Below are 16,730 nucleotides of genomic sequence, written 5' to 3'. Positions count from 1 at the left end.
TTACTCCATAATATTATTATCCTATCCAACTAAAGAAAAATTATTGTGAACACATTCAAGACATTTAGATGTTCTGAAAGGTTTTCTTGTTTAGTGCAATGTTACCTGGAGTCTGAAAATTCAATCATTGAAGTAATAAAAACTGATAAGAGGTGCTTGATAAACATTAAGACTAAACCATCAAAAACTAAGGAAGAATTTAATAATGAAGGCAGCAACAGCTAGTCACCGAATTCCCTTCCTGGATTCATTTTTTCACATGCAAGGACAAACCAATAATACAATGCTGCAAATGCCACGTGTCTGACTTCCTGTACAAGATAAATCCTATGAATTTCTTCAAGGCAGAAGCAAGGACGAGGTAGAAATGATTGAAAGCTACCTCTCAGATTTTTTTTCTATATGTTTCAAATAAATGTCCAGAATCTGATACATTTGTATTTCCAAGGATTTAGTAAATAGGAGTGGGAACCTTTCAGAAATGCTTGTAGGCTCTAGTTTGCAGTGTAAGTGCCGCTATTAATGTCACACCAGCCAGTGGCTGCCTTTCTTTACAAAGATACCGCCACAGCCTGGACTAAGGTGCAGCTTCAAGTCAACCATATCACAGAGATGTGAACTCCTGGCAAGGTAACCATTTTCCAGCAAAGTCTGTATTATGCTTGTGTCTTCCATGCCAGAAGAGGTGGTGGAGTCGCCATCCCTGCAGTGTTCAAGAGATGTCTGGATGAGGAGCTGCGAGATATGGTTTAGTGCTTGTGGTAGCAGTGGTAATGAGAAGACAGTTGGACTAGATGATATTATAGGTCGTTTCCAACCTTGTGATTCTATGATTCTATATGAGGTTAATCTTGAGAAAACTCTGATATTCTCAAGAGAGACCTAGCTTCTTGCTGATGACAATACCAGGATAGAATCTGACTAGCAATAGTGTGTTGTATGTGAGACAAGTGCCAAATTTACTCGACTATTTTGTATTAATGAGCATCTTTCTCAGATACTCCCATTAGACATGTTCTTCTTTGTAGGTTAGGCCTGTTCTGAATAAAAAGAAATAGAGAATTCCTGAGTATGCTTGGCTGAAGTTTGAGGTATTTAGTCTTCTTTTACAGTATATATTTCATCTACAAGTGGGAATCTTGTTCCAGACTATCTAAGATCACAGAAGTATGGACAATGTTTTGTAGATATTCATATTTCAGAGAGAGAACAAATTGAGACCTTTTATTCTGTCTTTAAAATAGGTCTGTCACAGTTTTGAAAAGAGTATCTGTCCTCTTCTTGGCCTAGGAGTCTAAGCCAGATAAAAACACCTCCTCCTTCTTTGCATCTTTTCTTTTTCCTCAGTGCACAGAGGTTTTATTTCTAATTCTCAGTATAAAATAATTTTAGGTACTAAACAAAGAGGCAGTAAACAATCTATATGTTTTGTGATGGAAATACCTAATTCTGTTTAAAGATACAGCAATGAAGTACTTAATTTTCAGTTTTTTATTTAGTTAATATGATCATACTATGGTAAAGCAAGCATTAATTACTCTGTAGCGATAATTTCAAGAGCTTCTATGAAAAGAAATAGTCTAAACATTACGGAACATGTTTGGATATTAAAAATATATGATTGTTCACTTCCTTGATCTCAAATCAAAAGCACATCTTGAACAAGTCTAAGTAATTTACTGGAAAAACAGAAAGATCACAAGGTCATGATTAACAAACAAAACATGACTAAGAGCAGAAAATACACATCTAAAATACAAGATATTTATGTTCACATGTAAATCCTCTATTCCCAGGGAGTTGAAGGATTGAACACGTCTGGGAAAGACGTGGAAAGTGAAAGTTTTGTTTCGTAGCCAATAGAATGAATTATGAAACCTAAGCAAACAAATAAATAAATAAAGAGTGCATACTTTTAAAAAATCATTTGCATTTTTAAAGGTTAAAAAGGAAAAAAAAAATCAGTTAATAGGTCCTCCTGCAAATGGTGGGAGTGCTTTATCTGTTTTCATGTTCTCTTTTTCCTACCATTAACTGTAATAATTCTGTCTGAAACTCAAGTAGGAAGGTATAAAACACAAATAGGCCCTGTGATAGCAATTAGAATGATGAACTGTAATCCTAAACTCTTATTGCTTATCATCATTAAAAACCAGATGGCCTTCTTCTGTGAGTAGGTGTTTTAGTCTGAACATTTTAATAAAACTGTACTGGAGGTAAATTTTAACTGCAGTTTCAGCTGGATGTAGTTTTCTTCGTTTGCAGCTTAAGCTTTTAGAGTACTATTCATTATTCAATAGTGTCTATTTAAAGCCTTATTATCTAAAGTCAGGTTAAAAAAAAAAAAAAAGGCCACAATAATATGAAAACCTCTTACACAAGTTAAAATTAGATGTAATGTGGAAGAAAGGATTCTATGCATTACTTCAAGTGTCATGGAGTCCCATCTTGAACTGATTCATAGGAACCTGTGGGCATGGGAAATAAAGTAAATTCCCACCAATTACAAGTGATTTCTCAAAAATAGGAGATTTTAAAAAAAATTTATTTTTGCATTTCGCTTCAGGATTAGTGTGACGAAATAACTGCAAAAATAGAATAATACAATCATAGAATAACTAAGTTTGGAAAAGATCTCAAAGATCACCTAGTCCAACCATCCACCTACCACCACCATTTCCCCACTACACCATGTCTCTCAGTACAACATCTAAATGTTTTTTGAACAGCTCCAGGGATAGTGACTCAACCACTTTCCCGGGCAGTCTATTCCAGCATATGACCACTCTTTCAAAGAAAATAAATTTCCTACTATCTAACCTGAACCTCCCCTGGTGCAACTTAAAACCATTCCCTCTCATCCCGTTCACTAGTTACAATGGAGAAGAGGCCAATCCCCACCTCACTACAACCTCCTTTAAGATAGCTGTAGAGGGCAGTGAGGTCTACCCCAAGCATCCACTTCTCTAAGACTAAACAATCCCAGTTCCCTCAACTGCTCCCTGTAAGACTTGTGCTCCAAGCTTTTCACAGCATTGTTGCCTATCTCTGAACACAGGAACACGGTGTATTTCTTGCAGTCAGAGGCCCAAAACTGAATGCAGTACTTAGATTGTGGTCTCACCGGGGTTGAATACAGAGGGACGATCACCTCCCTGCTCCTGCAGGCAACACTATTTCTGATACAAGCCAGGATGCCGCTGGCCTTATCGGCCACCTGGGCACTGCTGGCTCATGTTTAGCTGAGCGCTGACCAATGTACCCCCAAGTTCATTTCTTCCACATATTCTTCCAGCCACGCTAGGACTTGTTCTCATTGAACTTCATCCTATTCACCTCAGTCCCACTGTCCAGCCTGTCCAAATCCCTCTGCAGGACGTTCCTACCCTCAAGCAGATCAACACTTGCACCTGACTCTGTAAACTATTGAGAATGCACTCAATTCCTTTGTCTAGGCCATCAAGATGCTTCTTTGAGTCACATTACATGTGATATTAATGCATTAATAGGGAATGGACTAATTCAGAATTTGTGCGGGGATCAATTATTTGATTGCATGAACATGGATGAGAGAGGAGTGAAATACACTAAGAAGAATAATTATGAGATGCGAAGTCAGGGAAAAGAATGGTGGAAAAGAAAGAGATACTCAAGAAGTACTCAAGGGCTGGACTTAGAAAGTGGGAAGAAACATTAATAAATTGAGATAGAAATACAAGGAAAGAAAATCTGAAATACCAAGGAGAAATTTGGAAAAGGAAGAACCAGATGAACACAGAGTTATGTACACTGCTCATGCATGCTCTTTACTCATCAAATTGATTTGAAAGAACTGTTGACTGAATGATTTTGATTTCCCAAGCAAGTGTTGAGGACATGATTTAGAATGCTACATTTTCTTCATAAATTCTGTTCATTATGGTGTAGTCCCAGTCACATGGAATGGGAGTTGCTGTGTAGTCCTCCTATTCACACAATGCAGGTCAGCCTTGCATCAAACTGCAAATGAATATGTTAGTATTTCCATCAGGCAGAGACCTTTGTCTCCAGATGAGGCAATAATACAATTTAATATTGCTGTAATTTACATTCAAAATTCCCAGCACATCTCATGTCAAACACAGATATATATATAGGAGTTATTCTACCTTCCTCAGAGATGTACCTGTCTCTAGGATTATCTCTGCTGTGTAGGATAGTTACTCTATTCTGAAGTATAAGACTGTGAACTAAATAAACTCTTCCAGTTCTATTCCATTTTTTTTTCTTTTTCAAACTGAGGAATTTAGGCCAGATAGGAAAATTAGCCAACATGAAGTCTAAGTTGCTCCTAGTTTGAAGAGTGATGACTTAAACACTGTCAGGAGAGAACACTGTGCTTTCTTTGGCACTGATGACAGTGTTAGAGAAAATCAGGAAGCAAATCCCAGATGAGATTTCAGATGTTGACTAATGAGAATACTTAAATTAGATTTGTACTGGTTTCAGGTGAGACAGTTAATTGTCTTCATAGTGCTCGATATGATGCTTTGTTTTAGATTAAGGATGAGAATAATGCTGATAACACACTGATGTTTCAATTGTTGCTAAAGCAGCACTTGCAGAGAGCAAGGATGTTTTGGCTTCTGATGCTGCCCTGCCATCAAGGAGCTGGGGGCACTAGGAGCTGGCGTTTACATAACCATGACTGCTGACCTAAACTGGCTGAAGAGATATCCCATACCATGTGGTGTCATGCTGAGCAATAAAATTGGAAAATAAAACTTGGCTGAGGGGGAGGCTGCTGCCTAGGCATTGGTCAGTGGGTGCTGAGCAATTGCAGTGTGGCTCACTTGTTTTATATATTATTATTATTATCTATTATTCTTTTCTCTTCCTTTTCTGTCCAATTAAAATGTCTTTTCTTAAACCACTAATTTTGTCTTTTTCCAGATCTCTCCTCATCCCACTGTAGGCAGGTGAGCAAATGACTTTGTGGTGCTGAGGTGCCTGCTGAATTAAACCAAAATGCATTTTAATAATTTTACGTAGAAAATTAATTCCATGGGGAATTTTGCATCTGCATTTTGCAAGCAGCCATTTTCAGGTTTATGATTTCTTTCACTCAGTCTTTCATCAGTTATTTATCCTGATCATGCTGGCTAAATCTTGGCTCAGTATCATACATCTGGTTCTATCTTCGTCAGCTTCTGAGTGTGAGTATGGGGGAACATGTCAGGTTTCAGAGTTTGTGTTCCACAAGAACAGAAAACAAACAAGCAAGCAAAGCAATATCTCCCAAAATGAAGAGCTCTTTTTTCACCATACAAGGTCCTTAATGAACACATTGAAGTGAGAGAAAATATACTGAAGCATCATCCTGTGGAACCGGTATTCATTTTATCTAACATCAGCCATTGGAAAGCTGGATTTGCAGTCACAGCTAGCTATCTAAACTTCTGAAGAGTACAAAGGGGGAAAGTATTTCTCTCAAGGACCAGTAATCTGGCACTATGGATGATGTTTGAAATGATAAAATATATCAGCCTTTGAATGTACCAGTTGCTTTCCGCAGTAGAAGGATATTGAATTGCAAAGGGATAAAGGCCAGACTGAAAAGGCCACTGCAGTACTGAACACTGAAACACATCATGCTGTGCAGCACTCTGCAGTAAATATGTTAGTCAACTAAAGAGAGCAGAAAGCCTTAGCCAAAAGGAAAGCAGCATATTTTCTTTAAAGCCAAAGAAAAACAGAGCTGAGTGAGGAAGAACGCTGTCAGAGGAACAAGTATCGTGTGGAGAAAAGCTATAAAGTTAAAAGATTGTGGGTGCTCAAAGAATATAAATATAAACAGTCAAAACAATGAGTACAAACATTTCAGAGCTATATTAACAACAACAGAGAATTTGATTGATTTAGGCAGAGAATTATGAGATGGAGGGACCTGTGATAAAGTTGAAATATATTGTATGTATGTAAAGTACTGTGTTCATGGAGGTGAAAGGCTGCAGCTATTTTGTTTGTTTATTTTAAAGACAGAGGAAACATTTCTGTTGCATTCTTTTAAATTTGTACCAAAAAAAAAAAAAAAAGCAACTTCTAAAGCATTAAATCAGTGGTTAGTGAACTTGTTTTGATGTAGTTCAATGGTTTTGATTCCTTTTTACATCTGGAAGATTCAGACTCAACCCCAACAGTTTATTTTGGATCACATTGTACTACTTAACTGTAAGCTGTCTCAGAGGATCTCTAAACTTCTCCTTCTAAAGTGTCTGTAGGATTCAAAACTAAATTTTTGAAGCTAGTCAAAAGCTGTAACACAGAGAGAGAAGATTTTTAGTCTGGACATTGGCATATTTGTGTGGGAGGAAAAACTCTTGAGTTCTTGCCCCAAGGACAGCACAGAAGTGTTATCAAATGGTTGCTTGATGTGAAAATACAGGGCATTTTGGGTAGCGATCTGAACAGAGGAGTTCTACTCCTCAGGCAAAGGTACAAAATTGCTTTTATTACATTTAATTTTACAATTATCTTTAATACCATTCCCATTACTAGTATTGATCTTCTATGTGTGTTGTGTGTTTGCCCAACTAAAGCTGTTGTTCTCTCTTAATAAACTAAAGTGAAGATAGGTTGTACCACTGTCCAATATGAATGTCTAAATTCCCATTTAAAAAAAAAAAAAGATTTTATTTAATACAGTTACTTTGATTTGGATGCAAAAATGCATTGCCTTATTACCATCTTTAAACATTATGATTCACCTTTCTATCTCATGGTGCCTCTCGCTACTCTCCCTACATTGTCTTTACTGCTTACTTACAGAGATTTAAATAGGAAATGGGATGTTATAGCCAGCAATACATATATATATAGTAGAATCTGAGATGGTTGTATAATTGTTTCTTTAGATCTTTTCTCTACAATGTGTTTATGTAAGGATGTACTTGCAAAATTATCCTCCTGACTGATTGGTTCAAGGATGCTGTTAAGGAAGATATTCTTGTTTCAAACCTTCTGTTTAAGAACTTTGGGGGCACATATAATAGAACACTTCTCCATAATTATAGCTATGAGAAAGATATGTATTGTCAGGAAAATAGACACTATTTAGTCACAGAAAAAATCAGATCAAGAACATTATTGTGGGATTTTTTATGAAATCTTGACCTATCTAATGAATTAGATAGATAGATCAGTACTATGTGCCAGAGACTCATGTAAGCAGGATGCACGAGATATTTGGCACACACCAGTCAAAACTGTAATGGCCTCAATCTTTGGACCGAGAAAACAAGATTAAAACCAGCCATGGCTCCTCCCTGGAAGGTATCTACCAGACTTGATGTCTGTATAACACAGAGGTAATGCAGTGACCTACATCTGGCTCACAGGGTCTTGCAGCACAAGTCTTCTTTTGCATACACATGGCTTTCACCTCTGCAGTGCCCTCCTTGGCCATCATGGTGGCACAGTGAAACATGCCTCAAGTTGCACCAGGGGAGGGTCAGGTTTGATATTAGGAAAAATTTCTTACAAAGAGGTTTTTGAGGCATTGGAACAAACTATCCAGCCAGGATAGACTCACTGTCCCTGGAAGTGTTCAGGAAAAATGTAGATGTGGTATTGGGAACATGGGTTAGTGGGTGTGGTGAGAATGGGTTGATGGTTGGACTAGGTGATCTTAGTGAGCTTTTCCAACCTCAATGATTCTAGGATTCTATGCAGATGTAAGCAGCTTTTGCACTGTCTTTTTGAAGATATGGTATGCAGATGAGGTTTCATCCTCACCAAAAAAAGTATGAATTTTAGAGATGCTTTCTGAACATTCTGAACAGCCTAATATTGGTACATATTCACTTCAAATTTTGACAGTTTTCTAATTCATTGAAGGATTCTATGACCTTAAGCTATATTTTAGAAGAATTTTTGTTAGGAGTTTGCATGCTTTTGTGTGTTTTCCTCCTGTATTGATGCTAATGGAGACTACAGACAGAGACATCTATCTTCAAAACTCTCCACTTTACTCAAGGAGAAAGCATGCTTTGTTTTGCAAAGCTTAATAATGTCTATGCTGTGGCATTTTGGATGTTGCTCTGCACCTCCAAATCTTTCTTGGTACAAATGTCCTCCTGGAAACATTCAATGAGGAGAGTTCTTTGTTGGTTTTGTTTTTTTCTTTCGTTTCTTTTTTTGTCTATTCACAAAGTAAAAAACAAACAAGCAAACAAAAAAAGAAGCAAGCAAACAAGCAAACAAACAAAAAAACAATACTGCCACTTCAAATTTGGACACATTCTATGCTCTTATCTATTTTCACAGAATGAGGTGCATATTTGTGATTAAAGAGAACTCTGATCACCTAAGAATCGCATAAAAATAGAACAGATGATGATTTGAGGTATACTTTATTTGATATACCTTAATATTTGTTAGTAAAAGAAAAAACAAAACAAAACAAAATCTTACATTTTTGCTACACTATGCAATATCATGGCTCTATGCTAAGCATCCTGCCCAGTCTGTGCTGATAATTTTTTAGGAAAAACTGTATCACTTCACAGTGCCTATTGTAAATAGGTGGACATTTGCTTCAACAAGTACAGCTATTGCTTTGCAAATCCTGGACTCAGACATGTCCCTATTCATTACAAGGGAGTTGGACTAGATGACCTTTACAGGTCCCTTCCAACTCAAACAATTTTATTATTCTATCACTCTATCTGTTCTCTCTTTGTTGCTCTTTTATCTACTCCAAGACTTAGACGAGCATAGTGAGGCCCCAGTCCATGGCTGATATTTCAAGTTAACTGTTCCATACTTCTGCTCTATTGGGCAGTTCACAGGCATAGGAAGAAAAAATATTTTGTACCATTGAAGGATCATTGAAGATCGTATGTAAAGAAAACTCTTAGACCTGTGGAGATTTCCTTGTTCTGATAATGATCCTAGATTATAAATACCCCGACTGGAATATCTTGACTGGAATGAAAACAATGGTAGGAATGTGTCTTTGGAGGAAGGACTGCTCATTTGTTCTGAATTTGTCTAGTGAGAGGATAGTGTGGTTGGGATTCTGAGGTGTTAGAAACGATGATAAGTCATAAGGAAGGGAAATGCATTCAAGCCTTTTTCTACTGGGAGCAAGTAATTCTTAATGACAGGAAAGATCACAAATTGTAGTCCCACTTTAGCAAGTCATAAATTTAAGTTCTGCCATGACTGTAGTAAAATTGCAGATGCCAGTTTATATCATTGCACTCATACTATTTATCTCTACATTCCCATGGAGAGAAATCTTCTGTATTGAGATCTTGTTATACTTCTACTTTATTTTTTAACTAGTCACCATTATTTGCTGTTAACAAAGAACCTGGAATCACAGAATCACAGAATAGCCAGGGTTGGAAGGGACCTCAAGGATCATGAATCTCCACCCCCCCTGCCACAGGCAGGGCCACCAACCTCCCCATTTAATACTAGACCAGGCTGCCCAGGGCCCCATCCAATCTGGCCTTGAACTCCTCCAGGGACGGTGTATTCACAACCTATCTGGACAGCCTGTTTCAGCACCCTACCACTCTCATAGTAAAGAACTAGTGCATTTTTTTATGTTTTATGATGGAAATCATTTACAGTGAAACCTATGCTATGGTTGCCCTTGGCCATACTGTTTTGTCAGTGGTAACAAAAGATCAGAGCTTGTCATGGGTGCCCTTCTCTGTGCTGTGCTGGACTGCAAAAGATCAGGCAACCAGCTGAGTCAGTCATTCCATCTCAAACAGGCAGTATGACAAGGTGCCACACCAGAAAGAAGAAAGGAGGCAAAGTTTTTAAAATGGAGATCAACCCAGCATCTCTGGAGTGGCAAACTTGTATATCCCAAATGACAGTATTGGCCTTTATAAAATATGTTGTGAATGTTTTATGAAATCTGTGATGGAGAAAAACTGGGATATAGAGAAGTTTATAACAAAAGATACATGTGACACATTGACTTTACATCATTGTTAGCACAAACATTACAGTAGAAAAAAGAACTCTCTAAGAGTTGATCTAGTAAAAATGATATGAAGTTATTTCATCATTATTATTATTATTTATTTCTTGTTACGCTTGTAATAATTCAGGTGCTTTCCAAACAGAAAAGCTTCTGGCCCTGCCCCGAGGAGCTCACAATCTAAAGGTGGACAAGGGGAGAGATGAGGAGAAGGGGTCCACAGAGCAGTCAAGACTCCAAGATGGAAATCAGCCATAACTTAGTAATCAAATGTGGTGTGAACATAGTGTTGCAAAGCTATACAGACCTTTTCCCCACTTTTCCATTTTGGCTCAGTGAATTCACTCCTAGGTGCCATGGCGCAGGTGCATGTACAGGAAGGAAGCTCGCAATATGTGAGCTCATGGAGAGTAGTATGTGAGTAAAGCAGAGAGGAAAAACTCACCCAAATGTATATCAATGAGAGGATTTTCTAAACTCGGTTCAGTAAAAGGACACTTTATGTCCAGAATGGTATGGCTTTCGGTCATATCCTACAAGGTGGTAGTTGACATGTCATGGATTCCATTTGTTTTGTCCTCATTTTCTGCATGTTTTGTTTTTCTAGGAATATAGGATGTAGGTGTACAGTATGCACCAGGTTTCTTACCACAGGCAAAAATGAATTACAAAATCTATTAAAGTAGGGACAGGGATGTTAAGAATGAAATGACCACAGTGCTGTGGTATATTCATGTCTTCATGGACAAAGGATGGTGTGGAAGCTTAAAGGTGTTCCTTCTTAGGTCAGTTGTAAATTTAAGTTTTTAATAATGTAGGACACCAGTCACTAATTAAAAAGAAACAGACTGTTTAATTTTAAAAATACTGTTTTTGACTAAGACAAGAAGTCACTTATCAATTAAGAAAAATACTATTAGGTTTTCTTTACTTAGACATTTTATAAAACCTCCAATCAGGTTCCCCCAAAACTCCTAAGCTGTCAAAGGAACTTTTGTAAGGTTTTTCTTTAAAAACTTCTCAGCAAACTGCCATATTTTCAAAGTACTCAGGGGTTCACTGTTTGCTTGTTTATTCCTGATGTATCTTTCTCTCAGCAAATACAAGTGAAGGCAAAAGCTAATAAGCAGCAGAACATTAAAGTGCATAGGTTGTCCACATCTGGAAAAATAAATGGTTGAAGAAGCAGTAGCTGTTGTGACTACGGATTCCTGGGAAGTAATCCGTCATCAAAATTTAGCAAGACACAAATATTTCCTTTGCTATAAGATACATTTTTACAGTCTTTGAATCCGGTGTATTTCTAACAGCGGCATCAGGAAGGTAATAAATCTCTTGCTGAGTGGGAGAAGCTGTAATTAAATAATCAAATAGACTGATTGTTCAAAATTTACAGGTATTCATATTCCTTCAATAAATAAAAGAATATACTTTATAGTTTGTTTCTTTATAGATTTTGAAGCAAATCAAGTTCCTAACAATTTAAATAAATGATTCTAATAGCTTGACATGACATATGTTGACAGGAACCACTTATGATTATTATGTTGCCCAGAATTTTTAAGAACCTACAAAGTTAAATAAAGGCTTACAAGTCTCTGAAGCTACTTTTTATTTGCATAGAAAAATATTTATCGTAGGAGTCAACTATCATATGAGAGAAATTGCTTTTGTTGAAATTGAAAAAGATAGCTAAAAAGTTTCTGTGGGTTATTGCAACAGTACAAGAATACAAGATGCTTCCATTTATTAAAAAATGTAAAACAAATTGTGAAAGCTAAAGCAGGCTACAAAACAGAAGGTCCCTTTATTATCTTTCTCTTGTTTACTGTGTTACAAGATCATGTGCCACAGTTGAGTACTATAAAGTGTAATTCTGCATTTGCTAATATGTTCTTAAAACATTCCCCCCCAAAAGCACTATGCAAAATATATATATTTGTAAATGCTTCTTCCTGTAAGCATCACAACCTGGTTATCACATAGTCACCTTGCTCAATGGTTTCCTGTTTTCCATCACAGTTAGTGTTAATGTCTGATTCCTTGTCCAGCTGATCCTGTGGTGTGGCTGATTCTGAGTTCTGTAACTCCATTTTCTCTGTTTCTAAAGCACAAATACTTCCTTCATCCTGTGAATCCAAAGTGTTGCTGTCATTTTGCAACTCAGCTACCATGCACTTTTCATCAGGACTTTGAGTGTTTACTTCACAGCTCACAGTCAGTTCTCCCTCTTCCAGTTCATCATTTTTCTCACATTGTTCTTCTGCCTGTTGACGGGAAACTTCTTCAGAAACAGTGTATATTTTATTTGTACTCTGCTCCACAGAGTTTGTTTTTGATCGTCTGTGAAATAACCCAAAATTTTTTATGTCTGTTACAAAATTCACACGCTTCTGTTTCTCCTTAATGGACTCTGACACCAACATTGCTGAGCCATTGCTTACGTTATGTGCTTCAGAGGCAATTGTGGCTGATCGTGGGTGAATCATTGTTGTAATATCAAAAAGGCTGAATGCCTTTTTCTTTCCTTTCTTGTTTCCTTCACTTTCATTCTTTTCTTCAGTTTCTGACAGAGAGGAAGCATCTTTATTCATTTTTGGAGTCTGCACATTAGAAAGCTTGCTTCCTTTTAGCAAACCCAGGACTTCAAAACGGAAGCTGGAAATGTCTTGTTTTAACTCCTAGAAATGAATAAGAAAGATCAGAGGATTAGTTCAGAAAGAAAGATCAGAGAATGAAACCTAATGTGACTTTTCCTCTTATTAATAAATAAAAAATAAATAAATTAAAAAAAAGCTTATGCTATGGATCAGTTATAAGCTTCTCATCTGGATAATACCTGAGATGTTCAAGTTACTTAGCAGACTCTGCTTAATAGATCTTCCAAGTAAGGTGAAAAAAGTGATCAGCAATTTCATCAGGGGAATCTTCAGAGGAGATGTATCTTGCTTTAGATATCACTGACATTGGTGGAGAAAGGAGCAAGGACAACTTTATCACCTGCAGCTAATCTGCTGGACTGCATTAACGCAACACTACAATGGCATTGTGATGCCAGATATTAGATAGATCAGATATTATCACCATCCCCAATACACACACAAAATAGGCATACAGAATCATGTAACAGTTTAGGGTGGAAGGAACTTCTGGAAATCATCTGGCCCAACTTCTGCTCAAGCAAGAGCAGAATGGCCAGGACCATGTCCAGACAGCTCTGTCATTTATACAATAGAAAAGTTCTTCTTGATGTTTACACGGAACTTGTTTTCCAGTTTGTGCCCATTGCTTCTTGTCCTGGCAGTATATACCAGTGACAGAGCCTGGCTCCATACTTCAAGCAATCTCCCTTCATGTATGTGTGGACACTGAGATCCCCTCAAACCTCCTCTTCTTCAGGCTGAACAGTCCAATCTCTCAGCCTCTCCTAACAGAAAAGATGCAGAAGAAGGTCCTAGAACTGGACACAGCACTCCAGGAATAATCTCACAAACACTGAATAGAGGAGAAGAACCATCTCTCTTGTCTTGCTGGTCATACTTTGCTTAATGCAGCCAAAAAACAAACAAACAAACAAACAAAACCATTAGCCTTCCTAACAGCAAGGGCACGTTGCTGGCTCGTGTTCCACTTGGTGTACATAAGGACCTCCAGGCCCTTTTCTACAGAGCTGCTTTACAGCTGTGCGCCCCCAGTGTGTTTGGTACCTGAGCTGTTCTTCCCCAGGTGTAGGATTCTGTACATCTCCTTGTTGAACTCCATGAGGTTCCTAGCAGCCCATCTCTCCTGCCTGTCCAGATCCCTCTAGTTGGCTTTCTGGTGGATCAGTCATTCCCTCTAATCTTGTCTTATCCATGAATTTACTGAGGATGCATCCAGATTGTTAGGGAAGATGTTAAATAGGACTGGACCCAGTATTAGCCCCTGGGGTACTCTGCTCATTACTAGTGTCCAGCTAGCTTTTGCACAACTGACCACCTGCCCTCTTGGTCTGTCTGTTCAGCTGGTTTTTAATTTACCACACTGTCTGCTCATTCAGCCTATACTTCAACAGCTTTTCTATGAGGATCATATGGGTGACATATACGTGCAAGCTTCTCTGTGAGTGGAATACAGGAATTGCAGGCAGGACTTTGTGCATTTCTCCTCGATGTTGGGTAGCTGGCAGCCAAGAAAAAAGCTAATCACAGCAGGATGCTTCCTGCCAGTACAATTTCTGATCTCCATCCCTTAAAGGCCTATCTCAGGAGAAGACATCTTGCTTTTGCAAGGTGTCTATCTCTTCATTTTCTGGATGAGAAATGAGAGCAACTGGCTCAGGCTCTTTCTTTATCTTCTGCATGCCAAAGCTGAGGCAGATGAATATCATTTTGGAAATTTGAAGGTTGAGGCACTAATAGTAACAAAATATTTAATGCTAAAAATACACAGTTATGTAAAAGTTGTGGTGCATACAGCCCTGTTCACTTAGTCTTGTCAGATTAAACAGATTATAATATTTGACTCCTTATTTAAGTGTTCAATTTATTAAGCCATACAAAATGTGTTCTGTATACAAAAGTGCAAGTGCACTCAATTGCACATAATCTTTATTTCCTAGTGTGGAACTATTTGCATGTTACATTAGCAAATATTTTTTTACATACACTTAGTCCCACTTTGGTGTGCCCTTATTTCTTCCCTCTCTTCACCCCATAACTCAAACTAGATGATAAAAGTGATTATTTTTCAGCAAGGAAGGGTGGTTGCTGTAGTCTATAGCAATACTATCTGAGCACACGGACACTGCTCTATGGAGGAAGATATGTGTGATTGTACAGGTGGGGACTGTGAAAAAATGTGGTTCATAGTCTTCTAAAATATCTATGAACGTACAATTAAATGCATACCTTAAAATTTTCTTCTGTCAGCCCTTCTTCAGTTTTGGCATCTCTAATCATTGCTGCAACGTACCTCTTAACCAGATTTCTCATGACTTCCTAAAAACATAAAACATTGTGTTAGTTTTCTGGCTCATAGTTACTAAATCTATGCTCACTAGGTCTGCTCAACTTTTTGTGCTTTAGGAACATGACAAAAAATGTACAAACCTCAGATATGGTTATTTTTTTTCCTCTCTTTTTCAACAATGTTATTAAATATACTAAGAATGGCTGCACTGGGTTTGACCAACTGCATACCTCATGCTGGTAATCTGCTCTCTTACAGTGAGCAGTTGCTGATACTTAATGAGGAGTGCAAGTGAAATACAGTCATGTAATGTTATTTCCAGCTGTATTCTTTCAAGCCTTCTGCAGCCTGAGATTCAGGCACCTTGTGAATCAGAAATGTTAACCTTAGGTTTAATGGCCCGCGACAGGTTTTCCCTATGTGTTTTGAACTCATGTAAACATTCAGTATCCACAAATTCGCTGATTAATTTCAAGGCAAAGCCAGAGTGAAACTCCTTGTCTTTAAATCTCCTTTTTTTAAAAGCTGTTCTCTGATAGTTTCCAGCATTTCCCTCTACTTCTAAAAATTCTAAAATTCGGAAGAAATGTCTGGAGGAATCCCAATCCATATCCCTGACTCCAAGTAGAGCTATCTCTGCAGTTGTACAAGGTTGCTTAGGTCCAGTCAAGTGCTGAATATCTCCCAGGATGGAGATGCTGCAGTCTCCCTGTATTGCTTTTTTTTCAGTTCTTTACCACCCTCAATGTGACAGTGATTTTCCTTGCAGAATTTCCCTTCTGGAAACTTGAGTCCATTGACTCCTGTTCTTTTTCTGTGCACATCCAAGAAAAATCTGGCTCCCTTCTCTCTCTAACCACCCACTGTGTTATTGGAGACAGTAATTAGATCCCCCTTAACCTACTTCATACCGAACAAACACAGATCTCAGCTTCTCCTTTTATGTCAGCTCTCTAACCATCTTGGTGGCCCTTTGCTGGATTCTTTCCAGTTTGAAACATCACTCTTGTATCAGGGGGCCCAAAACAGGACACACTGCCTCAGATGCAATTGTACAAGAGTGGGCTGGAGGAGAATAACCACTTCCTTCAGTGTGCTGCCTACAGCCTTGTTAATGCAGTCTATTACATGACTGATGTTCAGTCTGTGGGTAGATGGTAAATAGCTGCTCTGTGTTCACCTTTATAATTTCAAAGACTCCTGCTGTACCCTCCACAGCTGTCACTTCTTCTGGTTGAAAAGTCCTGATTTATAGTCATTTCCCGTATGGAATCCATCCATTTCCAAATTTTCAAGTGTACAACTCACATCTTGGTGGATATGCACCCCATTAACACAAAAAAAAGTGGAAAATAGATCTGAAATTATCCCTCACGCTACAATAATCTCCCAAATCAAGAGACAGAAGCAAGAAGGATGGAGAAGAACAGTTGGCAGGAGTCAACCAATCTCTCTAGGCAGAGGTATTATTAAGGAGCTCTCTATATGTGAGCAGAACTGGAAAGGGAGAGATGGAGAGCTGACTGATGGAGCATGTCAGGTAGATGCATGTATGTTCCCAATTGATCCCAGGAGGGAGGTGGGAGTGTCTATGTCTTTTTTAAAGGCAATCCATGTTGAAGTAGATTAAATGTTAGTTAGTCTAGAAATTATCTAGGAAACTATCCTTTTTCAACCCAAAAGTAGACTACATTTCTAATGCTGTTATTTCAACACGAAATATTCTACACTCTTTTGCTGAGAATGAAATAAACACAGATTTTCTTTCTTTCTTTTCTATTTCTTTTTTCTACTTTCT

At 37.9% G+C, this 16,730-nt stretch overlaps 1 protein-coding gene across 4 annotated transcripts in view; it reads right to left on the bottom strand.

The window, feature by feature from the left end:
* Positions 1-8,371: 8,371 nt before the first annotated feature.
* Positions 8,372-16,730, bottom strand: part of TRPC4 (transient receptor potential cation channel subfamily C member 4) — a 146,258-nt gene continuing 137,899 nt past the window's right edge. For all 4 annotated transcript variants that reach the window (XM_085215968.1, XM_085215970.1, XM_085215969.1 and 1 more), the window contains 2 exons: positions 14,872-14,961; positions 8,372-12,663 (listed from right to left, as the gene is read on the bottom strand). In XM_085215968.1, the coding sequence (XP_085072094.1) occupies positions 11,947-12,663; positions 14,872-14,961 (807 nt within the window). In that variant the 3' untranslated portion in view covers positions 8,372-11,946. The remainder of the gene's footprint in view (positions 12,664-14,871; positions 14,962-16,730) is intronic.

The sequence above is a fragment of the Meleagris gallopavo genome, chromosome 1 (assembly GCF_905368555.1).
Source record: "Meleagris gallopavo chromosome 1, MGAL_WU_HG_1.1, whole genome shotgun sequence".
NCBI lineage: Eukaryota > Metazoa > Chordata > Aves > Galliformes > Phasianidae > Meleagris > Meleagris gallopavo.
Note: the sequence above shows the minus strand (reverse complement) of the source record. Positions and strands in the feature narration are given on the sequence as shown.